This window comes from Myxine glutinosa, chromosome 4 (assembly GCF_964187855.1).
Source record: "Myxine glutinosa chromosome 4, kmMyxGlut1.1, whole genome shotgun sequence".
Lineage (NCBI taxonomy): Eukaryota > Metazoa > Chordata > Myxini > Myxiniformes > Myxinidae > Myxine > Myxine glutinosa.
In genome coordinates this window covers 89,835,790-89,861,655 of record NC_136264.1, presented here as the reverse complement: position 1 = coordinate 89,861,655, position 25,866 = coordinate 89,835,790, and the positions used below count along the sequence as shown (strand labels likewise).

Below are 25,866 nucleotides of genomic sequence, written 5' to 3'. Positions count from 1 at the left end.
TTACAGATGAAATGTTGGATTGCAACCCTTGAACTGCCTATTTGTACAGTTGACCGTAGCACATGAAGGCATCTTGAGTCCATTTATATAGTAATAACGAATCAAAATTATATATGTATTGGCAGGAGCGTTAACGCGAGCTTTCTTGGAGAATCAATGCGAGTGGTTAAGATGGCGGCGTTTGGCGTCAGATCGATCAGCCGATGCGCTATCCAGTGGTTGTAGAGATCAGTGGTTCCACACAACTAATGTAATACCATTACAGTGAAAGGTAACCTGATGTTCAAGTAATACGACATGCAGGTTGTGAAGGTCTACAAGGTCTGTAGTACAAGGTCGTGAAGACCAATGAAAATTTGATCCAATGGACCAAGAGAACCACTGGTTACATTAAAATCGTTTGGTCAAGAACCAACACTAAAACAGATTGACGCCAAACGTGGGAATCAGGCAAGACAGTCAGCTGAATACCTGTTGGGAATGATGAAATACTTAAACAGAAAACATTTTGTAACCGGATCAGGCTCCCAAATGACCAAAGGGCGAATCGCCGTGCAGCTGCACATAGTTTGTTGGTCATGATGTTATAATAAGCAATAGTAACAAAAGCTTTCCACGTTCCCCAAACTTTGCAAATTTATTTTATACACATTTAATTGTTTTAAACAATATATTGTTGTATACTTACGTTCATTCAAATACTGTTTATTATTTGGACAGAGAAGAACTGACTAACTCAAACAACGTTGCTTGAAGTTGACGGTAGCACCTGTGACCTGTGCTGTGTAGCCGGCTGCCGGTAGCGTGTGCGATTTCAGTCATGGTACTCGGCGTGTTGCAGCTGGCTCGGCTTTCGCGTTTGTTTGTTCATTCACCGGCCCGGATTTTTGGCCGATCCATGACTCCACTGACGACGTTATCCCGGGGGGTGACGAGCTCGACCAGCAGAGAGTCTCAGAGCATGGAGGTGGCACCGATTACAGAAAGCGAACACCATGAGCATGACGATGGAGACCCCAAGATGGAGTTCTTCCGCAAGGTCAGTCGCCGTTCAAGGTGCATGGGAGGGTCAGCTCGCTCCGCATGTGTGTTCTGTGCAGCCTGATGATAATACGGCACTTGCTGCTCTCTAAGCTTGTTACTGTTAGTTAGTGTAACGTGTAACGCTCTCATTACCCTCGCCTGAGGAGAGGGTATTGCATTTGATTTCCTTTGCTTCTCTTCTCTCGGGATGTCAATCAAATGTCATCGACTCTGCATCACAAGTCGGTCACGTTTTGGCTTCCACTGTTTTACCATCATATCAACTTCCCTCTCCATAACATGAAATGTCATAATATCGGAAACGTGTGTGTGAACAGGTATATGATCTCGGCTCGAATGAAGTATGTGTGTCTGCCTGCGTGTGTGTGTGTGTCTGCCTACGTGTGTGTGTGTGTGTGTGTGTGTCTGCCTACGGGTGTGTGTGTGTGTCTGCCTACGGGTGTGTGTGTGTGTCTGCCTACGTGTGTGTGTGTGTGTGTGTGTGTGTGTGTGTGTGTGTGTGTGTGTGTGTGTGTGTGTGTGTGTGTGTGTGTGTGTGTGTGTGTCTGCCTACGTGTGCGTGTGCGTGTGTGTGTGTGTGTCTGCCTGCGTGTGTGTGTGTGTCTGCCTGCGTGTGTGTGTGTCTGCCTGCGTGTGTGTGTGTGTGTGTGTGTCTGCCTGCGTGTGTGTGTGTCTGCCTGTGTGTGTGTGTGTGTGTGTCTGCCTGCCTGTGTGTGTGTCTGCCTGCGTGTGTGTGTGTCTGCCTGTGTGTGTGTGTGTGTGTGTGTCTGCCTGCCTGTGTGTGTGTCTGCCTGCCTGTGTGTGTGTGTGTGTGTGTGTGTGTCTGCCTACGTGTGTGTGTGTCTGCCTACGTGTGTGTGTGTCTGCCTGCGTGTGTGTGTGTCTGCCTGCGTGTGTGTGTGTCTGCCTACGTGTGTGTGTCTGCCTACGTGTGTGTGTGTGTGTCTGCCTACGTGTGTGTGTGTGTGTCTGCCTACGTGTGTGTGTCTGCCTATGTGTGTGTGTCTGCCTACGTGTGTGTGTGTGTGTGTGTGTGTGTGTGTGTGTGTGTGTGTGTGTGTGTGTGTGTGTGTGTGTGTGTGTGTGTGTGTGTGTGTGTGTGTGTGTGTGTGTGTGTGTGTGTGTGTGTGTGTGTGTGTGTGTGTGTGTGTGTGTGTGTGTGTGTGTGTGTGTGTGTTGATTGGGACAGATCTGGTCTGTAAGAATGTTTTTTATGGCATAGCCAATTGGGCAGATCCGTCTAGAACAGTGTTTGTCTGTATGTATGTATGTCTCTTCAAACGCATACCAATCAAAGCTGAGAATCTGGTCACATGACAGGGTGATGTGATTACGTCTGATGTCATTACAGCGGTGCTGCGGCTGACTCCCCGCACCGCCATTTTGATTTATATGCCGAACATATTGTCAAACATGTCATATATCATAATCGCCATGCTCTACCTTTACCTTTTTCATTCAGTGTGAAACACAAACAAACCGATTGTTAAAATGAGCATCAAATATCGAAAACGTCGGCGTTACGTCCTTTCCAACAATACGGTGCGTATAGGCCTGAGGCGTTGGGACTCACCGTCCGCTTCGGACAAATTAAGCCCAGGTTTCTTAATACAGTGGTATCGTTTCAGTAGTATCATTTTCGTCGTAATAATAATATTATAGTGAATATAACCATAACACTTTAATCCCAATGTCGTGAATGGAAAGTTGATGGATTGATGCGGTGTAACCACGGAAGTAAGGAATTCACCTCGGTTTTTAAAATATAATATAATTTTCGTAATAATAACGTAACGCTATTATTAGAGTAAATCTAATCGTAACACTAATCCCTTTGTAGTGACTACAATGTTACTGGAGGTTAAATATATATATATATATATATATATATATATATATATATATATATATATATATATATATATATATATATATATATATATATATATATATATATATATACTAGGGCATGCCCGTACGTGGGTGCCCGTTCCTTGCCAAAAAAAAAAAAAAACGCTACCCGTACGCTCTACCCCGCCCGTACGCCCGTAAACAAAAAAAACAACGCTCTTCGCTTCCGCCCTTCGCTCTGACTGAATTGGGAGAAATAATGCGCATAAGAAATCGAGAAATTATTATTTTCTCCGGAAGAAATCGAATTACGAACCGTAATGGCGCACGCGCTCGGCTCGCTCTCACATCGGCCACGCCTACGCAACAAAGCGTTCTGTGATTGGCTGCCGGAAGTGAAGTCTTCACTGTCCGGAAGGTCGCAAATCGCAGTTACGATGAATCGCAAATTAGTTTTAATTAGTTTTAAAACATAGTTTAACGGCAACATAGTTTTCCAACGTGAAATAAATGAATACGCTCTCAAATGTGCCGTCCGAGGCAGAGTCTGTTCGCCACGTTCGGCACACGTGATAGCTCGCTGCTCTCTGATTGGTTGAATCGTTTTTTGGACATAGCTCGGTAACTACTTCTCCGATTAATATGAAACCTTGAAAAGGCACATCCTTGGGTCCCGAGCAATATACCTGGCAAGTTTCAAGTATATCGGACCGGTAGTTGTCGAGAAACAGCGGTCACAGACAAACATACAAACATACATACATAGATACATACGTACATACATACATACATACATACATACATACATACATACATACATACATACAAACATACACACAGAGATTACTGGAATTATATATATATATATATATATATATATATATATATATATATATATATATAATATATATATATATAATATATATATATATATATATATATATTGTGGATATGAGAATTTTTTTTTTTATTGTTGTGTAATGAATTGTGGTAAAATGTCACCCTCCTTCCTGCAATTGTTGTTATACTAGGGCATGCCCGTACTATATATAAGCTAGGACGTGCCCGTACGTGGGTGCCCGTTCCTTGCCAAAAAAAAAAAAAAAAAAAAATTTGTGTAGGGGTGTGTGTGTGTAAACATCCTCGGGCGTGCCCGTACGTGGGTGCAAAAAAACATGCGTGCAAACAACAACAACAAAAAAAAACTTTGAAACCACGTGGCAGTAACGACCACAGAACCCCCCCCCCCCTCTATTTACATGAATGGTTTGGTCCATTCGCAACGACCACAGAACCCCCCCCTCTATTTACATGCAATGGTTTGGTCCATTCGCAACGCCAAAGCGAACGGCGAACGGCTAAATCGCCATAGCTCGGTAAGTACTTGTCCGATTAATATGAAACCTTGAAAAGGCACATCCTCGGGGCCCCAGCAATATACCTGGCAAGTTTAAAGTATATCGGACCCGTGGTTGTCGAGAAACAGCGGTCACAGACAAACATACAAACACACATACACACATACACACATACACACATACACACATACACACATACACACATACACACAGAGATTAATGGAATTATAGATAGATAAAGATCAAAGTCTTTCTGTCTTCTACCGACTCCTCTCCGGCCTTGCTCCCCCAGCTCTCTCTGCTCTCTCTGTGCTCTGTCCCCCAAATATTCCTACAGGTCGCACAAGATCTGCCAGCAACCCTCTGATGGTTAAACTGCCGAAATCTCGGCTCTCTGCTCACCTTCACTCTTTCATTCCTCTTTTCTCCCGCCTGTGGAACAAACTCCCACACTCCCTTCAATCCCTCTCCTCCCTCCAGGTCTTTAAAACAGCTGTTCACCACCATCTCTTATCTTCCCCCATCCATAACCTTGATCTTTTCTACCCCCACTAATTCACCCCAGATCCACCTTGTTTGAAATTCCAACTTATTTCCTGGAAATCCTGGCAGTGTCCATATGTTTATACCTCTCCCACCCCCCCCCCCCCTTCACATGCCTCCCCCCCTTCACATGCCTCCCCCCCTTCACATGCCTCCCCCCCAAAGCCCTCTCCCTCCCACAGATCTCTCGATGTCTCCATGTCTCTCGGTCCCTGCTCTCAAATGTTGTTTGTGTCCTTCCCCCTCTCTCCCCATCTTGTCTACCGCTCCCGATGTTATTTGTTTTATGTGTCTGTTTGTCTTTCTGTGTGATTAATGTTCGCTCTTTCACGAGCCTCGATCTTGTATACAAAAAAAAAAAAAAAAAAAAAAAAAGGCGTTCCCGTAGTTAATTCCATAAAGCATACACGAAGGACACCATATATCCCTGTTCAGTAGTTATATCCTTATTATGTGTATTAGGGTAAGGCCTTGTCTTCCATTAACTTAATACTCCATTGCACTGCATTAAATAAGAGTAGATCCCCTTTCCCTTCACATTCCCCTTCCAACAAATTGCCAACTGTTCTCTCCACGACTCCATTCGCCATGTGCTCCGGCTCGGAGAAGAAGGGCGGGTCTCCACCTCGTCATAGAGGGGAGGAGGGAGCCAGCCCCGAACAACCAACCAAGCATGACGGGTTTGGTTTGAGAGGGCGGAGGAAGAGCGATCGGGGAGGTTCGAAAATCGCTGGATCCCTGGATGCCAGGGAATCGTACATGGATTACATATTTGAACCCGGAAGGTTCTGTCGGCAGGCTCTGAATCAGGCTCTCCTGATCTTCCGCAGGGGAAAGGAACGTGAGAAAGCTGGGATCGCAGCATGGACGTACTCGCTTCTGCGCAGGAACATTATCACAGCTGTAGAGGGTGAGGTTCACCACCTGCAACAGCAGCAGCATCTATCTCCGTGACCTGATCCCGCACCAGCTCTGGCAACAAGCTGGCCCCTGCTCCGCTCCGGGTGAAGTTGGGCCTTCTCGTCTCTTGGAACAGCTGTTCCAGAAGTTGATTGCTGGCTTAGTAGTGCAGGCCCATATGTCATAACAATATTGTTTGTGTTTTTTGTTTGTTAAAATTGATTTAGCAATGGATTCTGCTTCAGAATATTGTAGAGATGTAGAAAAAATAGGGTTCCATTTTTTCTTTTACGTCTGGTAGGTGGTGATTCGAAGAAGTCCAAGATGGCCGCCATGGAATTTGGAGAATGCACTTTTGTGCATGTCTTTGTGTCTGGATATCATATAGACATGGGTGGTGTGTCCTTCTGTATGTTTTCGGACCCAGGGAAGCCATTTCTGCCATTGTTTTTACAGAAAAATGCAAGGAAAATAAAATAGTGGACATATACCAGCCAAAGCTCTATGGAATACTGTTCTCCCCTATGGGCTGGTGCTCCTGCCTCACACCTGGCTCGGCTTCACGCTGTTGAATCCAAAGCTTTCAAAATCATTGGAATCTCCCGCGATGAAGCTATCTCTGAGGGCCTTTCACTCACTCACCGCAGGCAGGTAGGTGGTCTTTCTGTCTTCTACCGACTCCTCTCCGGCCTTGCTCCCCCAGCTCTCTCTGTGCTCTGTCCCCCAAATATTCCTACAGGTCGCACAAGATCTGCCAGCAACCCTCTGATGGTTAAACTGCCGAAATCTCGGCTCTCTGCTCACCTTCACTCTTTCATTCCTCTTTTCTCCCGCCTGTGGAACAAACTCCCACACTCCCTTCAATCCCTCTCCTCCCTCCAGGTCTTTAAAACAGCTGTTCACCACCATCTCTTATCTTCCCCCATCCATAACCTTGATCTTTTCTACCCCCACTAATTCACCCCAGATCCACCTTGTTTGAAATTCCAACTTATTTCCTGGAAATCCTGGCAGTGTCCATATGTTTATACCTCTCCCACCCCCCCCCCCTTCACATGCCTCCCCCCCTTCACATGCCTCCCCCCCAAAGCCCTCTCCCTCCCACAGATCTCTCGATGTCTCCATGTCTCTCGGTCCCTGCTCTCAAATGTTGTGTTTGTGTCCTTCCCCCTCTCTCCCCATCTTGTCTACCGCTCCCGATGTTATTTGTTTTATGTGTCTGTTTGTCTTTCTGTGTGATTAATGTTCGCTCTTTCACGAGCCTCGATCTTGTATACAAAAAAAAAAAAAAAAAAAAAAAAAAAAAAAGGTTCAAGGGTGGGGCTATATATAACCCATGGAAAACGCCCCCACCTCAGATGAGTTCGGAGAAGTGCGAGAGAAGCGCGGGGAAGCCTTTGACAGAAGTGCGAAACAGAAGCGTGGGGAAGCCTTGACAGAAGTGTGAAACAAGAAGTGCAACGAAAGAGTTGCGCCCCACCAGTAGTTTTGGCTCCACCAGCAGTTGACTCCACCAGGCCGCTTCGACCCGTTACCCCGCGGGAACCAGATTGCGGTGGCATCGGTGGCCGTCGAGGTCCAGCCCGACGTCCCGTGCGGGATCAAGCCCGAACCATCTGCCCCAGCTGAACCTTCCCATTCCTCCTTCCAGCATTCATTCCTGCCATTCCATCCTTCTTGTGTACGTGAGTTTGTTTTGTTTGTCTTGTCCCAGGGAATAAGTTAAGCTTGTATAGTTAAGCTAGTATTTTCACTGTGTCACCTGCTTTTTCCATTTTCCCTGTATATAACCTTGACTGCTCCTTTTGCTTTAGTGTGTGTAAATAATAAATCCTGTTATTCTTCTGTACATCTTCTTCTTCCTCTTTACATTCGGTCGCTTTAGAGGTTTCCATATTGAATATCTGTGGCGCGATTTTGGCCAACGTCCAGGAATCGGGTTAGTCGGGGTAACTGTTAGGGCCGCAGCGCCATCCGCTCGGCAAAACAACATCCTATCCGCGGTCCGTAACAATATACAGTGAAACCTTGACTTACGAGTTTAATTCATTTTGTGACCGAGCTCGTAACTCAATTTGCTCGTTTCTCAAATTAAATTTCCCCATTAAAATGAATTGAAATGCTATTAATCCGTTCCAGCCCCCCAAAAACCACACCAATTTTTTTTGAAATATATATATAACTATCTCGCGCTTTATATTTCACCTGTATGCAGCATACAAGTTGGCAGGATGGCCTGGACTGGAGGTACGCACACTTGACTCTAAACTGTCCAGCCTGGGTTTGAATCCCGACCCAGCTATAACCTGTCATGTCGGTGTTTCACAGGCAGGGTGATTCATCAATGTGTGTACCGCTAAACTGGCCGCCCCGTTTGCGTCCCATTAGTTGTTGGATGTTAAGGATCTCACCGTGTCTTCCACAAAGAGAAGGCGAGCTATCGCTGGCACTCTGAACAAGTTGTGGCCTGGCATGCTCTTCTCCTCTGCCGTTATATACGTCCTCCTTGGCATCTTTTTCCAGAAGAGCCCTGTCTCGTCACAGTTGAAGATTTGCTGGGGGATGTATCCTTCGGCTTCTACCAGTTCGGCAAAAGTTATAATAAAATCTTCAGCTGCCTTCACATCCGAGCTTGCTGCCTCACCATGCCTGACGACGGAGTGAATGCCGGTCCTCTTCTTAAAATTATCAAACCATCCCCGACTGGCTTTGAATGACTCTTCCGATGCCTCGTCCGTTGATGTTCATGCCGTCTGCTGCACCAAATCCCCGTAAATGTCTCGTGCCTTCTCACAGATGATGCTCTCGGTCACGGTATCTCTTGCGAGCTGCTTCTTCGTCAATCACACAAACAACAACTTCTCCATCTCTTCATGGACAGAGGTCCGGAGCTTTGAAATAATCTTAACGCCCTTGGCTGGCATTATAGCCTTTATCGACTCCTTCTGCTTCAAAATCGTACATATCGTAGAAGTACTACGATCGTACTGCCTCGCCAAGTCGACAACATGCACACCTCGCTCATGTTTTTCGACGATTACGTGTTTTATATCCAAGCTCGCTCGCTCGTAACTCAGATCTCGGCTCGCATCACAAAGCAAAAAATCGACCGAGCGACGGCTCGTATCTCGGAAAACTCGTAAGTTGGTGCACTCGTAAGTCAAGGTTTCACTGTATATATATATATATATATATATACATATATATATATATATATATATATATATATATATATATATATATATATATATATATATATATATATATATATATATATATTAAAGTAGCGGAAGTTTTGTGTCTGGCCGTCATGCTACGTCATTGCGTATATGTCGTCATTATGGCATAAACACCCGCTCACTTTGAGTTCGGCAGGAAAGGTCATTCCTCTTTGGGGTATATAGATTACAGTCGATCTATGATCGGGTCTCAAGAACATTGGGTGTGTTTTCATTCACCAAGTTTCTTGTGGAGAGATCACCAAGTAGTTAAAGCATTCGAGCAAGCACTCCATTCAAAACCCTTTCGAACCCAAAACCCAAAGCCAGCCAAGCCAAACAGACACTACAGACCAACATGCATTGCAAAATTATTTCGCCAAGTAACATGTATGCGCTGAAAGATACGGCTTAGGACATTACAAGATTACACAATAAATATGGAGAGAGAGAGACGGCTGGCTTGGAGCTGGCTTGGCAAGCGTTAGCTAGCTGCTTGGTAAATGAGCACACCTCCAACCCTTGTGGAGTATATGGATTACAGATGCTCTTCGCTCAGTTCTGCAAGTAAAACTTACCTCATGGATGTCTTCCAAATTTCTTTGTTTAATGTTATAAACAGCACAGCACCAACACCCTGGTGTTGGCTTAGCGGTTAAGGTGTCGGCTTGGGATCCTAGGATCCTGGGTTCGAAACCTGGTCGATCGCTGAATTAACGCCAGGGGGGTTGACTCAGCCTGTCATCCTTCCGAGGTCGGCAAATTGAGTACCAGCTTGCTGGGATGAATGATCCCGGTGTGTACCCCGGTTTAGAATAGGTACACCGTATCCCTGCGCATCGTAAGAGCGTGACCAAGGGTTGGCGTCAGGAAGGGAATCTGGCCATAAAAAACATTGCCTCAAAACAGGGAACCATGATTGTCATGGGGCCCGCAAGGCTAACCCCCGCTCTAGCGGGGAAAATGGCCTTAAAACGATCATTCATTCATTCATTTATAATGTTATAAACAGCATTAAGAACTGTTTAAAAGGCTAATCATGTGTGTTTATGGTTTATAATATTTTACAAGCCTGGCTACGCTTTCAGCTGCACAAGACTTTTGGTCTTGTTTTTCAAAAATTATGACTATCATCTTAGTTCTGTTTGCGTCCCACTCCACTCTTCCATCCTCCTGTTGACTGGTATGCACCTGTAGCACACGTCTATAAAGTCATGTGCTTTTTTTTTTCTCTCTCCATATTTATTGTGTAATCTTGTAATGTCCTAAGCCGTATCTTTCAGCGCATACATGTTACTTGGCGAAATAATTTTGCAATGCATGTTGGTCTGTAGTGTCTGTTTGTCTTTCTGTCTGTTTTTCACACTTTTTTTGTCCACAGTTTTCAAGAAATCATTCTGAATTTTTATGTGTATGTAGTAGGTGACTGGCCAAGGACAGCAACACATTTTTGGTCAGGATCCGGAACTGGATCTGGATACTATAATTTTAAGAGAATCTTCATCATTGAGTGATTGGGCCAAAAACCGTAAATAGTATGATATCTCAAAGCTGTGGACGAATTCGGACGAAACTTGGTGTACCGGTTTGGTGTCTGACAAGGACGATTCGATTCGATTTTGGTGAAGATCTGAATATGGATTCGGATATGAGAATTATTTAATCTTTTAAGTGATTCTTCACCATTGTAAGATTGGGCCAAAAACGATATGTAGCAGGATATCTCAAAAAGTTATGGATGGATTTGGACGAAACTTGTTGGACAGGTTGTGTGTGTTACACGGAAGAATCGATTCAATTTTGGTGAAGATCCGGATCCAGCTAGTATAATTTTAAATTGATTCTTCACCATTGAGTGATATGGCCAACCAGGCGGAGGTATGCTCTCTACTGAGTGCCGTTCTAGTTTAAGAATATGATTATTACAAGTTTGTCCACCTGTCTGAAATGTCTCTTATTCTTTCCTAAAAAGGGAATAAAAGTGTCTCATTCCTGGACATGTTGCTGGCCTGGTCGGTAGGGATCACAAGAGGGTTTCTCCTTAAAGCCAACGAACCACGGATAACTCCATGTCGTGCATCACGGACGCCGCCTAAAACATTTAATTCAGGCAGGGTCCAGCGTCCAACTCCGCTTTACCTTTCCAGTGAATTAAACGGACCCAGATGGAGTACAGTGCTATCAATGCTCCACTGTTATCAATCAGATGGCCGAGCGCTACCATAAGTGGAACATTGGCTAATGACTGACCATAATGAAATGGTGAGGCTGAACTCCCTGTCCCTATTCACACACTTTGTCGAACCAATAGATGACAATCGAGCAGTTCAGGAAACAGTTTAAATAATGTCAAGAAGAAGCATGTATTTACAAGCAGCATCACAAAAGAACAGCTGTTACCACTTACACAGCACAGAAGGCCAGTCTCATTCAATCACTTAATCACATTTTCTACAACACAAGCACCTCAGTCATTCCGGGGGAAACGAGGTAAGGAAGACGCAGAGTGGGAGAAGAATAAAAGTCTGAGGTGTATTTGCGGCCTCTTGGTCACCAGACACAAGTCGGCAGGCATGCGTTGGTCCCAACAAAAGAGAGGGAGAGGGGAATGAGAGGAGATTAGAGAGTGCAATGCGCAGTATAAGGAAAGGTGTAAGTAGTGAATACATATTGTCCTTGGAAGTAATGTGAAGTGCGATTCAGTGAGCCAGCCCTGAAAAGAACAAGCGCTTTTTGTTGATGCTTCGTGTGTTCAAAGGGAACCAAGTAGATTTAGGAAAATCAAATGACATATGGCGTAAATCAGTGTGTATGTGGGAATTCCCAACCCCGGAACTTCGCTCTCTTGAACGCTTTACCAGGCCCCCAGTCACCAGCTTGCTCGTGTCAAATCCCAGACGCGCCAACTACTCTCTGCGGTTCACTCTGGCTTTTATACGGTAGGCATGGTGCTGTGGATTGCCAGCTTCCTCTGTCCTGGCAATGGCGTTGGGGTCATTTCCATTTTGCTCCTGCGATTGCTCTCCAGGCCAGCAGATTTTTGTCTCTGTTTTCCTGCCCTGATTGCAGAACTAGAACAAACTAGATTACAAGCTAGAAGGCACTCGGTAAAGAGCATACCTCCACCAGGCTGAACAGTTTACGTTTTGTATCCCACTGATAGGACATATCTAGATCCGGACCTTAGCCAAAATCTAATCGACTCGTTCTTGTCATTTACCCAACTCGTCCACGAACTTTTGTCATAAGTTATCCACATCCTTTTGAAAAATCATGCTATATATAGTTTTGGCCCTATCACTCAATCGTGAAGAATGACTTGAAAAATTAAAAAAAATATCGTATTGGGATCTGGATTCGGTTGTTTACTAAAATCAAATCGATTTGTCCTTGTCACACAACCAACCTTTCTACCAAATTTCGTTCTAATCCGTCCATAACTTTTTGAGATGTTCTGCTATACAGTGGAACCTTGACTTACGAGTGCCCCAACTTACGAGTTTTTCGAGATACGAGCCGTCGCTCGGGCGGTTTATTGCTTTGAGATGCGAGCCGAGATCCGAGTTACGAGCTTTCGCCACCCGGTCACGTGGTTATCTTGCCGTGCAAGTACAGTATCTCTGTCGTATAGCGCTGCATTTTTGTTTTCGCATTTTGGTTATTTCGAGTTTACGCCGCCAGGTGGGTTCTGGTCACGTGGTTATCTTGCCGTGCAAGTACAGTACGTATCTCTGTCGTATAGCGCTGCATTTTTGTTTTCGCATTTTGGTTATTTCGGAAAATTTCTTAGTTTTAACCATGGAGCCTAAGAAAGTGAGTGGCAAGTGCAGTGCTGAGAAGAAGAAGAGGATGATGTGCTTGGATATAAAACACGCAATCGTCGAAAAACATGAGCGAGGTGTCGAGGAGGACGTATATAACGGCAGAGGAGAAGAGCATGCCAGGCCACAACTTGTGGATATAAAACACGCAATCGTCGTGTTTTATATAAAACTTGTGCTTGGATATAAAACACGCAATCGTCGAAAAACATGAGCGAGGTGCCGAGGAGGACGTATATAACGGCAGAGGAGAAGAGCATGCCAGGCCACAACTTGTTCAGAATGCCGGCGATAGCTCGCCTTCTCTTTGTGGAAAACACGGTACTGAGAAGAAGAAGAGGATGATGTGCTTGGATATAAAACACGCAATCGTCGAAAAACATGAGCGAGGTGTCGAGGAGGACGTATATAACGGCAGAGGAGAAGAGCATGCCAGGCCACAACTTGTGGATATAAAACACGCAATCGTCGTGTTTTATATAAAACTTGTGCTTGGATATAAAACACGCAATCGTCGAAAAACATGAGCGAGGTGTCGAGGAGGACGTATATAACGGCAGAGGAGAAGAGCATGCCAGGCCACAACTTGTGGATATAAAACACGCAATCGTCGTGTTTTATATAAAACTTGTGCTTGGATATAAAACACGCAATCGTCGAAAAACATGAGCGAGGTGCCGAGGAGGACGTATATAACGGCAGAGGAGAAGAGCATGCCAGGCCACAACTTGTTCAGAGTGCCGGCGATAGCTCGCCTTCTCTTTGTGGAAAACACGGTGAGATCCTTAACATCCAACAACTAATGGGACGCAAACGGGGCGCCCAGTTTAGCGGTACACCCATTGATGAATCACCCTGCCTGTGATTCACCCATGACAGGTTATAGCTGGGTCGGGATTCAAACCCAGGCTGGACAGTTTAGACTTTAGAGTCAAGTGTGCGTACCTCCAGTCCAGGCCATCCTGCCAACTTGTATGCTGCATACAGGTGAAATATAAAGCGCGAGATATTTTTATATATACTGTATATTTAAAAAAAAATTGGTGTGTTTTTTGGCGGGCTGGAACGGATTAATAGCATTTCAATGCATTTCAATGGGGAAATTTGATTTGAGATACGAGCAATTTGAGTTACGAGCTCGGTCACGGAACGAATTAAACTCGTAAGTCAAGGTTCCACTGTATATGGGTTTTAGCCCTATCACTCAGTGGTGAAGAATCACTTTAAAAAAATTAGATGATCCCGATTCAGATCTTCACCAAAATTGAATAAATCCTTTTGTCACGCAAAGAACCTGTCCACCAAGTTTCATCCGAATCAATCCACAACTTTTTGAGATATCCTGGTCACAAACAGACAGACAGACCATAAGCCGTCAGGCGGTAGGCTGACTGGTATGATGAAAATCGGAATAACCTTGACGTTTGACCTTGACCGTTGACACATATAGTCAAATAACATTGACAGCTTCACTTTTGTTTTTTGGAATCCTCTGGTAAAGTTTGATGAAGATAGCTGAAAGTGTTCGAGTTATCGCACTCACAGACAAACAAACGAGACAAACCGACATTTGACGAAAATTGAAAATTCAGGTGTGACGGATCATAACGAACAGACGGGTGAATATATAAGCTCCATACACCTTTGGTGGCGGAGGTAATGAATGTAAAGGAAAATAGGAACAGGAGGAGCACCAGTATCATACAAGTCCGAGTGTTGGTTTAGTTTGGGTTAATGGGGGTACAAATGAGTGTGTGTGGAAAGGGGGGCGGGCATGAGATGCTGGTGTACTGATTGCTTGAAACTCCAGAGAAGACTGCGATTGAACAGATTCCATAAGGCAAAGATTTTACCATTCCCTTAATAAATGTATTTGCTGTCCTGGCTCCTTTGATCCACAGTTTGCATCTACATACATACCCCCTACTCTCCCCTAAGCCCCATTTATTTCCTTATAAGAACCGTCAACCTGTTTGAGGCAGTTCACTTTCACAGTGTACACCTAAATCCCTAATTTTGATCCATGTTCTTTATTACCCCCCATGATATTCTCCTAATCCATCCATCTTACTTGCTAGTTTGTTTTCTCTTCCCCATCCCCCTCTCCTCTTTTACTGTTCGTTCATTCTCTTCACGTTTTACCCACTGTCAGTTCTACCTTGCTTTTCGTGGAGCCTCACTCCTGTAAAGGAAGGAAATTAAACTGTTTGCCTGTCCACTCAAATCGTAAATGTGCTATAATGGGGATGTAATAATTGAGTGTTTTTCTCAGTGAATTATTAATTATTATTATATGTTTAGAAGAAGATTGTTATCATTGGTCCTCACCCTTTATAAAGTGAAGGGGAGGAGAAGAATATATTTTATAAAGAGTTTGCAGCTGTAAACTTGATGGAAGTAAAAGTTTTTGAAGTCTCGAGTGTATTCTCAGTTTGTCCTCTTGGTGGCACCATTGGTTTATAGACCATCCATGTTCGGCCTTTTACTGTGAACCGGTTTCTGTACATTTCTGATGCTGTGATGTCTTTTCATGTCGTCTGCCTGAAACGTGTATATATGCTCTTCCAAGGACCTTCGCCATTGTATTAAAGAAAAAAGGGAAGAGTTGAGCATGCTCCCTTTTTGGTGTATTTGATGGTGAAGTGTATGAAAAAAAAAATTGAAAAATGAAAGATTTGGGGGTATTTTTTGGTGTATTACGTGGTCCCACCCCTAATGAGCTTATTTAAAGGGTAATTGTGTTATTAAATGTCCTTGCTATTCATTTTTAAGTACATTGATATCTCCCTAATTTACAACCTCCTCCATGAACGTGAGATGCTTAAAATAGTGTCTTGGGAAAATCAAAACCCACGTGGTTGAACTTGGTGTGCCTCTTGAAGACCTGGTGCAAGTCATTGCTGAAGCCAATGGTCTATAAAAACCTTTGTTTTATATTTGAAATAAGCATTTTCTTGTTTGTCCATTTCCACGTATCAAGTAATATATGATACAAGCTACATTAACTGTCAATATTTTATGGAAGCGTAAATTTTTTTTTTTTAAAGACAAAAACGAGGCTATGGGAAGATAAATTGACAGTAAAATCGCATTACACTTGACAGTAGGGGGTAACAGATGGACACATGGGAACTAGAACAGCACTCGGTAGCGCACATACTCCGTCAGGCTGAACCGTTTGTTTTGTATCCCATTGACAGGCGGATCTGGATTTGGACCTGAACCAAAATCGAATCGGCTTGTTCTTGTCACCTAACCAAGTCATCCCCCAAGTTTCGTCATAACTCGTCTATGACATTTGAAAAAATATCATGTTATATAATCGCTTTTCGCATGATCAATGTTGAAGAATCACTTAAAAATTAAATAATCCATATTCGGATCTTCACCAAAATCGAATCGATTAGGTCTTGTCATGCACACAACCTGTCCACCAAGTTTCGTCCAAATGGTCCACAACTTTTTAAGAATTCGTGTTATGTATCAGTTTTAGCCCTATATATAATTCAATGCCCAGGTGTCTTAATACGGTAGTATTGTTTTCGTAATAATAATAATCTATCTATAATTCCAGTAATCTCTGTGTGTATGTTTGTATGTTTGTATGTTTGTATGTTTGTATGTTTGTATGTCTGTATGTCTGTGACCGCTGTTTCTCGACAACCACGGGTCCGATATACTTGAAACTTGCCAGGTATATTGCTGGGGACCCGAGGATGTGCCTTTTCAAGGTTTCATATTAATCGGAGAAGTAGTTACCGAGCTATGTCCAAAAAACGATTCAACCAATCAGAGAGCAGCGAGCTATCACGTGTGCCGAACGTGGCGAACAGACTCTGCCTCGGACGGCACATTTGAGAGCGTATTCATTTATTTCACGTTGGAAAACTATGTTGCCGTTAAACTATGTTTTAAAACTAATTAAAACTAATTTGCGATTCATCGTAACTGCGATTTGCGACCTTCCGGACAGTGAAGACTGCACTTCCGGCAGCCAATCACAGAACGCGTTATTGCGTAGGCGTGGCCGATGTGAGAGCGAGCCGAGCCGAGCGCGTGCGCCATTACGGTTCGTAATTCGATTTCTTCCGGAGAAAATAATAATTTCTCGATTTCTTATGCGCATTATTTCTCCCAATTCAGTCAGAGCGAAGGGCGGAAGCGAAGAGCGTTGTTTTTTTTGTTTACGGGCGTACGGGCGTACGGGCGGGGTAGAGCGTACGGGTAGCGTTATTTTTTTTTTTTGGCAAGGAACGGGCACCCACGTACGGGCATGCCCTAGTAATAATAATGACGTTAATAATGATATGGTAAATGTAATCGTAACACTGCCATCCCTTTGTCGTGACTGCAAAGTTACAGGATTGAAGCGGTGTATGGTTCGTTCATTGTTAACTCGAAACATATAGAATAAACCAGTGTCTCAATGCAATCCCTTCACTTCCATGGTGACAAACAGCTTAGAGACTTATGGTACTTCAAAAAAATTAAATACTTCCATTATTTTCTAACTGGTATCTCCACCCAGGTCATACTATCCTCTTCAACTCGAGTATCAAACTAGCCCGGCTACACCGCTGTTAGACTTTCGGTCTTGTTTATTACTTACACGTGATATTGTGTTGTATGTGTGTGCACTTGTTGTTGTTGCAGTTGTTGTGTGTCCGGGGCACAACCATGGGTGGTTTCGTGTCCCAGTTGGGTGTGATGAGGTGTGGGTTATGATTGTTGGAGTTTCTGTTGGGTTTTGTACACGTGGGTGTGGTGTTTGGGATCAAGTGTTGTTGTTTGTTGCTCACTTTAACCAGCTGTTTGTACCATCCAGTTTTCACCATTTTTATGAGAGATTTGTATTGTGTGGGTAATGGGTATGTCCACAGTCTCTCCAGTTGGACCACCCTCTCGGCTCTTCACATGCCATGCTCCCAGTATCAAACTGTGGCATTTGTTGGACACCATGTTGAGGACACGGGTCCCTTCAAAGTCAAATTTGTGGCCAGATTACAGGCAATGATGTGCTGTGGCTGAATGTTACCTTTGCCAACCTAACTGCTCTATCATGTTCATCTCGCCTTTGTTTCAAATTTTTCAGTTTCACCAATGTAGAATTGGTCACAGTCATTACATGATGAATGGAAAAGTACTGTGGATTTATCACCAGTTGAGATTGTGTCCTGCAGTTTTGAAATGACATTGCAGATGGTGCGTAGAGGCTTGTAGGCTACACCAATCTGTGCGCTGCGTACTATCTTGAGTCCTTGACAATCCTTTTGGAAAGGCCCGGGTAGTAGGCAGTACACAGTGCCCAAGCGTGTCTGGCCCCTTACGTTCTGTTTGTTTTGGTTCTGTTTGGAGATATATATGCAGTGCCTATAGAAAGTCTGTACCCCTTTTCAAAATTTTCACCTTTTGTTGCTTTATATCCTGGAATTAAAATGCATTAAATCAGACTTTTCCCCACCTTAATTTACACGTTGTAACCTACAACTTCCAAGTGAAAGCCAATTATACAAATTTCCAAACATTAATGAAAAATACGAAACTAGAATATCTTGGTTGGATAAATGTCTACCCCCCCAACCCCCTTGAGTTAATACTTGGTGGAAGCACCTTTGACAACAATTACAGCTGTGAGTCTGTTGGGATAGGTCTCTACCAACTTTGCACACCTTGATTGGGAAATATTTGCCAATTCTTCTGCACAAAACTGTTAAAGCTCAGTCAAGTTGCATGGGGAGTGTTTGATGGACAAAAATCTTAAAGTTATGCCACCGATTTTCGATTGGATCTAGGTTGGGGCTCTAACTGGGCTGCTCGAGGACATTTAACTTTTTGCTCCTTAGCCTCTCCAGTGTAGCGTTACCTGTGTGCTTCGGGTCTTTGTCATGCTGATACTGATAGGTGAACTTCCGTCCCAATTTCAGCTTTCTTGCAAAGAGCAGCAGGTTTTCATTTGGACTTTTCTGTATTTTGCTCCATCTATTTTCCCTTCTATCCTGACAAGAACCCCAGTCCCTGCTGACGAGAAGCATCCCCATAATGCATAATATGATGCTGCCACCACCATGCTTCACATGAGGGATGGTGTTAATTGGGTGATGTGCTGTGTTGTGTTTGCACTAAACGTAACGTTTTGCATTTAGGCCAAAATCTTGGTATGGTCAGACCACAAAACTTTTGCCACATGGCTTCAGAATCTCCGGAGTATGTTTCTTGCATACCTCAAATGGGACTCGAGGTGTGCTTTTGTGAGTAATGGCTTCATTCTTGCCACCCTACAGTACAAGCCAGACTTATCGAGTGCTTGGGATATTGTTGGCCTTTGATCAGTCTCCTCCTTACTTGGTCATCCAGTTTGGAAGGACGGCCTGATGTAGGCAGGGTCTTGGTGGTACCATACGGCTTCCACTTAATGATTGTCTTGACTGTGCTCCAAGGGATATTCAAGGTCTTTGAAGTATTTTATACCCATCCCCTGATGTGTGCCTTTCCACAACTTTATCCCGAAGGTCTTTTGAAAACTCCTTGGTGCTCATGGTTGAGTCTTTGCTGTGAAATGCACTACCCAGCAGAGGAAACATACAGGAACAGCTGCTTTTATTCTGAAAATAATCAGAATCACTGCAATTTAGCACAGGTGGAGGCCAATTAACTTGGTGTGATTTTGAAGGTGAATGGTTACACCTGAGCTAATTTATAATTGCTATTATAATGAGGGTGGACACTTGTCCAACCAAGATATCTAGTTTTGTATTTTTAATAAATTTTCTGAAATTTGTCGAACTTGTTTTTCTCTTGGAAGTTGTGGGTTACGATGTGTAAATAAATGTGTAAAAAGGCTGATTTAATGCAATTGAATTTCAGGCTATAAAGCAACAAAAGGTGAAAAAATTTAAAACGGGGTGTAGCCTTTCTATATGCACTGTATATGTGTGTGTACACATTTATGTTTCTCCTCTCTTTTGGTCTATGATGCTGACATGGCATGCGGCTTCTCAAACCACCTCATTCCTCCTTCGGTAGATTCAGTGCCTCTGACGTGTGGTGTGTGTGCGTGCACACATGCGTGCGTGTGTTTTTGTTTGTTTGTTTATTTGTGTGTAAAATGCAACTTTTGGTTTGGTCAATCTTTGGCAACAACACTACTGCTAAATGCACCGTTAGCTGCATCAAGACCTAATTGCATCCCTGATCTGCAATTGGCAAAAGTCATTGATATTGTTGTTGAACTGCTCTGTGTGAGTGGGAAATAGGTGGAGTGCTATTTGCATTGCAACTCATTTAGAAAAAAATTGGTATTTCTCGTTCCAAATCATCAGTTATCATTGTTGGCATCCACTTAGCAGATTCTATGGAAACCCAGAATTTTTGGGGATTTTGGCGTGTGTACTATACCATGCATGAGACAGATGTACAATGGCAGCTGTCGTCTATTGATGCATGCCTATGCCTATCTTCGTGGAGTGATCTGTCAATTCTGACAAATTGTCCTCTATGGGAGCAGACACTGGTCACCTTGGTCGTTGTTCGTCGCACAAACTCGTCGATCTTTTTAGAAACGGTTCACATCATTCTTGCACACGTTTGTACCATCATGCGCAGTCATTCTCCAAAGAATGTCGCACTGTTTGACGCATTTAAAAGCAAAAAAACCTGATAAATCCTCACTGCTCGATAACAGTGCAGTGTTGTCGTGGGACTACCATCTTTACAGCACGATTACTCGAGCTATATGCACGACAGTTGGATACTACGTGGTCAACAAATGACGCACATTTCCCCTGCAATATCGTACATAGTGCAATTGTATTCCACGCAGGCATTATTAGTGCCAGTAAAATTCACTTTTTCTTTATTGACTTTCACTCATCTATGCACATCTGAGAATTGCTCAATTTGTCAAACTGAGATTCATGCATGCAGGCTCGTTGGCATTTCCCACCCAATCCAAGCGGTTCAATAGCTCAATAAAAACGTGTTGCACATGAAGCACTTTATAGCTGTACAACTACTCGACCGCCGGACCCATTTCACCACTATGTGGTGGATCGTCAGCAGCGTTGTAGACAAACCTCCCAAGGTCGAAGAACAAGCATCCTACCACGTGCAATTTCAGAAAGAAGACAGCCTCCCACATTCTAAATCTTCAAAGCCAATTTGCGTCCCTCTCCTACAACTGATAGATGCGATCGATCATTGCTATTGTGCTGCTTTGGTTGGATGTGAAATGACAGAGCTTGCTTGAATGCTGCTCATTTTGACAAGTTGAATATTTCTTGCTCTAATTTTACAATCTCAGTCGCAGCTGGCGGCAGTTTGTTCGGGAAGAGATGATTGATTGCCTGTCATTTGAGTGATATATTTTGGCTTTTCGGATGTTATGGGTATAAAAGCTGAAGTACCATACTCTGTTACAGAGCGTCGGTGCTGCTGAGGCAGTTTCTTGGCAAGGGTGTACTGGATGGTTTGCCATTGCCTTCCCAGCAGTGGTTAGGGCAGGAGTTTGGGATTAATTTTGTCCATGGTGCCGGCAATAGCTCGCCTTCTCTTTACGAAGGACACCGTGGGATCTTTAATGTCCACCAAATAATGCTAGCAGTTGGGACACCCATTTAATGTCCATCCAAGGGACGGCACACATTGATGAATCGCCCTGCCTGCGAAACACTGCGTTGCCAATTTAATTCTGGGGTCAGGATTCGAACCCAGGCTCAATGGCTTAGAGGCTAGTATGCGTACTTCCTAGACCTAGACCATCCTGCCAGCCCCTATAAGGCTTGCGTCTATTTTAACGAGAAAATTACCATATGTTTGCCACTTTCCAGTGGTTATTACCTCCGCCACCAAAGGTGGAGGTTATGGTTTCATCCCTGGCAGTTTCTGTTTGTTTGTCTGTGAACAGGATATCTCAATAAGTTGTTGCTGAATTTAGACATATTTTGTTGGAGAGGTTGGGTGTGTGACACAGATGAGGTGCGACAAGGAAGAACTGATTCAATTTTGGTGATTATTCAAATCCAGACACGAGATTTTAAAAACTTGCAATTGATTCTTCGCCATTAAGTGATAGGGCCAGAACGATATATATCATGATATTTAAAAAGTTGTGGATGGATTCGGATGAAACTTTGTGGACAAGTTGGGTGTCTGACATGGACGAATGCATTCGATTTTGGGGAAGATCCGAATCTGGATCCGGATACGAGAGTTTAAAAAAATATTGTTATCAATGGGAGGGAATTAAAGCAATGGGAGGGAAGGATCAAACATGGATACAAGAGCATTTGAGGTTGGGTGGGTGATATTTGGAGGATAGAGGGCATCCTGGTGACATAAATTGCCATTTATTGCAATTGCAGTCAACATTTGCACAGACAAGGAAACCGACATTGAAAGGCCCTATGACTCGGTGGGGCATAAAATTTGGTCATTACTCCATGGCTGAGAGGTTATGACTCGAGTATAGGTAGTTTGATCTGCAGAGCATTTGAGACGTCCTCGTTCCTCATGATGTAATTTATCCAAGGCCTCGACATCAGCCAATATTTTAATTCTATCTCCCGTCCTTTGTTTGTCCGGGCATTTATTTGCATCTTCATTTATTTTGTCCCCTCTCTCCACTTTAATTTCTAGCAGCACATTACCCATCGGGTGATGCATCATTCCCCTGCAGTGACACACACACACACACACACACACACACACACACACACACACACACACACACACACACACACACACACACACACACACACACACACACACACACACACACACACGGCCAGTCACATTTTGGGTGTGAGTAAAGTTACACATGAATTTCTGACATGTAAAAAAAAATAAAAAAATAGCACGACCACTTATTTCCTTTCCCTTGGTATTCATCATCGATGAGGCACATGTATAAATAACATGCATTACATATTGATCATAGCAAGAAATATTGATGATTAATGGATTGTCTTATTGCACACGTGCACAAACACTCACATCTTACTTTATTGGAGTCATGACATTTACAGGCAACAATATTTAATTATAACCTCCAGCAGGTGGCGGAGATTGTTTTCACCCCGTCCATCTGTCTGTTTGGTTGTGTGCAGGATATCTCAAAAAGTTATTGGTGAATTCGGATGTAATTTGTGGGCAGGTTGGTGGTGTGGCAGGATGCATTGGTTAGATTTTGGTGAAGATCCGGATTCGGATCCGGCTAGTAGAATTTTTAAAGTGATTCTTCACCATTGGGAGATCGGGCCAAAAACGATACAGACCAGGACATCTCAAAAAGTTGTGGATGGATTTGGACGAAACTTGGTGGACAGGTTGCATATGTGACAAGGAAGAATCGATTCAATTTTGGTGAAGATTCGAATCCGGATCCGGATCAGAGAATTTTTAGTGATTCGTCACCATTGAACGGTGGGACTAAAACTAAAATGGCTATTTAAATATGGCTTTTGGAAATATATATTGCACAGTATTAGACATGTGAATACAGTACTGTAGAACATTCAGGAAGTGGTCTCTTTTTAGCCGCGTCGCAGACGCTGCTAATAGAGTGCCCTCTGCTGTTGTTGTTGTTGTTCTTCTTCTTCTTCTTCTTGTTATTCTTCTTCTTGTTCTTCTTGTTCTTGCAGAGAAGACAAAACCTCAAAGCTCCACCCATTCTGGGAACCATAGCTCCACCCATTTTGGGAGAGGCTTCATATAAACAAATATCCACCATTTTATTAACTCGCATAGCTTTGAGGCCTGTTTTGTAGGCCCGTGGTGTCTTCCTCTCTCACACAGTTTTATTTCAAATCAAATTCGATATATCATTTCATTTTTCACAGTCGCTAACATAGTTTTAGACTCGGTTGAAAAAAAACGGGAAGAAAATCCGATGAAAGTTGCCCTTTATAGAACGAAATGAATTCTCAAAGGCCTGTAACTTCAAGTCCATTGAGATTTTTTTTTTTTAAATCGCGGCATGGTCAGTCATACACCGCCCGAAATAACAGACGGGAAAATGCCGAGATATATATATTTTGTTTAAATCGCGGCATGGTCAGTCATACACCGCCCGAAATAACAGACGGGAAAATGCCGAGATATATTAAAAATTCGTCCATTTGATGACAATCGTCACGATGAAATATTTAATTTATACGTCGTCACAATAATGTGGAGAGAGGAGCATAGCTTCGTTCACGTGTCGCCACATACGGGAAATTGCCGAGATATATATTTTTTAAATCGCGGCATGGTCAGTCATACACCGCCTGAAATAACAGACGGGAAAATGCCGAGATATATTAAAAATTCGTCGCCACACACAGGAAATTGCCGAGATATATTTTCACTTTGCACAAAAATAACATCAAGTAATCGAATCAATAGGAATGTCCTGTGCTTATAACATCGACGTTATACGCACAGCTGCATCTAGGTATTGTGTAACATCGACGCGGCTTTTGTTTTAATTAAAACTTTTTGTACTTGTTAAGTTTGGCTTGATTAAGTTTCTCGGTGAATCTTCACTATTTTACAAACTACATGTACATCGCTTTGCTGTAAATGTGCACATGCAACATGCTACAAACACATTTTACCATACTGGAGGTTTTAGAGGAAATCAATATCAATATTAAGTCTTTACTCAGCCCTGTACTGAAGCCAAATAGACTTTTAATCTTCCTTCTGTTGCTTGGTCAATTATTATCAAACCAGGAAGCAGTTCTGAACACAATACTGTAGTACAGAGTGAGGTCTGTGTGGTCTGGCACGATGAAAACAGTTTAATGTTCACCATGTGTATTTTACAAAGCTTATTTCTCTACTGTTTAAAGTGTAGATCTGTGATTTATTAAGCTGGGCAATGCCGAGTCATGCCATGACGGGTGTATGAAGAGAGTGGGGGGGGGGGGGGGGGGAATGGGAATGGGAAGGGGAAAGGTGGGTGGGAGAAGGGAAGGGAGAGAGTGGAAGCGGGATTGAGAAGAGGGGTCGACTGAGAGGAAGGCGGACAGAGGGGAAGGGGAACGTGGGGGGAAATGGAGGGAGGAGGAGAGTGGGAGGGTAATGTAATGGGGGATGAGAGAATGGGGAGAGACATAGAGGGGTCTGTCCCCCTCCCTTACCTCACTTTGTTTCCTCACTTCTCTCAAATTGTCCCCCCCCCCCCTTCCCTTCCTCCCCTCTCCCTCACCTTCCTTCTCCCCTCACTCTGTCCTCCCCCTCCCCTCACTGTCCTTCCCCTCCCCTCATTCTATCCCGCCTCCCTCCACTAACTGTCCCCCTGCACTCTACTTACTGGTACCCCTCCCTCTACTTACTCTGTTCCCCCCTTCCTTCACTCTTTCACCTCCCTCCCTCCACTCACTCTGTTCCCCCCTCTCTCCACTCGCATTAACCCCTTCCTCCTCTCACTCTGCTCCTTCCTCCCCTCACTCTGCTCCTTCCTCCCCTCACTCTGCTCCTTCCTCCCCCCACTCTGCACCCTCCCTTACCTCACGCTGCATCCTCCCTTACCTCACTCTGCACCCTCCCTTACCTCACTCTGCTCCCTCCCTTACTTCACTCTGCACCCTCCCTTACTTCACTCTGCCCCACCCCCTCACCTCACTCTCCCACTTCCTTACCTCACTCGCCTTCACCTCACTCTGTCTCCTCTTCCCTCATCTCACTCTGCCCCCATTCCTCCCCATCACTTCCCCGACTCAACTCACCCTCTCCCTTTCCCCCCATAGTGCCTCACCAGAAACAGCTATTAAAATGTGTTTTGCCTTTTAAAATATCAATATCCACATGATTTTATTCTCGTTTTTTAAAATATCTCATCTTAAACCATCTTAGCCACAATGAAAAATGAAACTAGATATAGAATATGAGTTGAGATAGAGGCGTGAGAGATTCAGTGTGAGCCATACAAAAGAGGAACCCCAGGCCTATATGGAGCAAAGAAATATGGTGGCAGTAGTACAGAAATTGTGGGTGTAGTCAGGCGAACTGTCCAACCAATGGGTGGAACTTGCACACACACAGCTCCTTTTATAGCAACGAAATTTTTTGTATGTTTTGGTTTGATCTTATTGTTTGCTGGATTGGTGTTAAATGTTCAGTTATTAATTGTTGGATGCAGTCTATCCG

General features: G+C 43.7%; 1 protein-coding gene across 1 annotated transcript in view; it reads left to right on the top strand.

Annotated features, from left to right (window-relative positions):
* Positions 1 to 718: 718 nt before the first annotated feature.
* The window catches only part of NDUFB11 (NADH:ubiquinone oxidoreductase subunit B11), a 188,026-nt gene continuing 162,878 nt past the window's right edge, over positions 719 to 25,866 (top strand). The window contains exon 1 of the mRNA XM_068112910.2: positions 719 to 1,039. Coding sequence (XP_067969011.1) covers positions 821 to 1,039 — 219 coding nt within the window. The 5' untranslated portion in view covers positions 719 to 820. The remainder of the gene's footprint in view (positions 1,040 to 25,866) is intronic.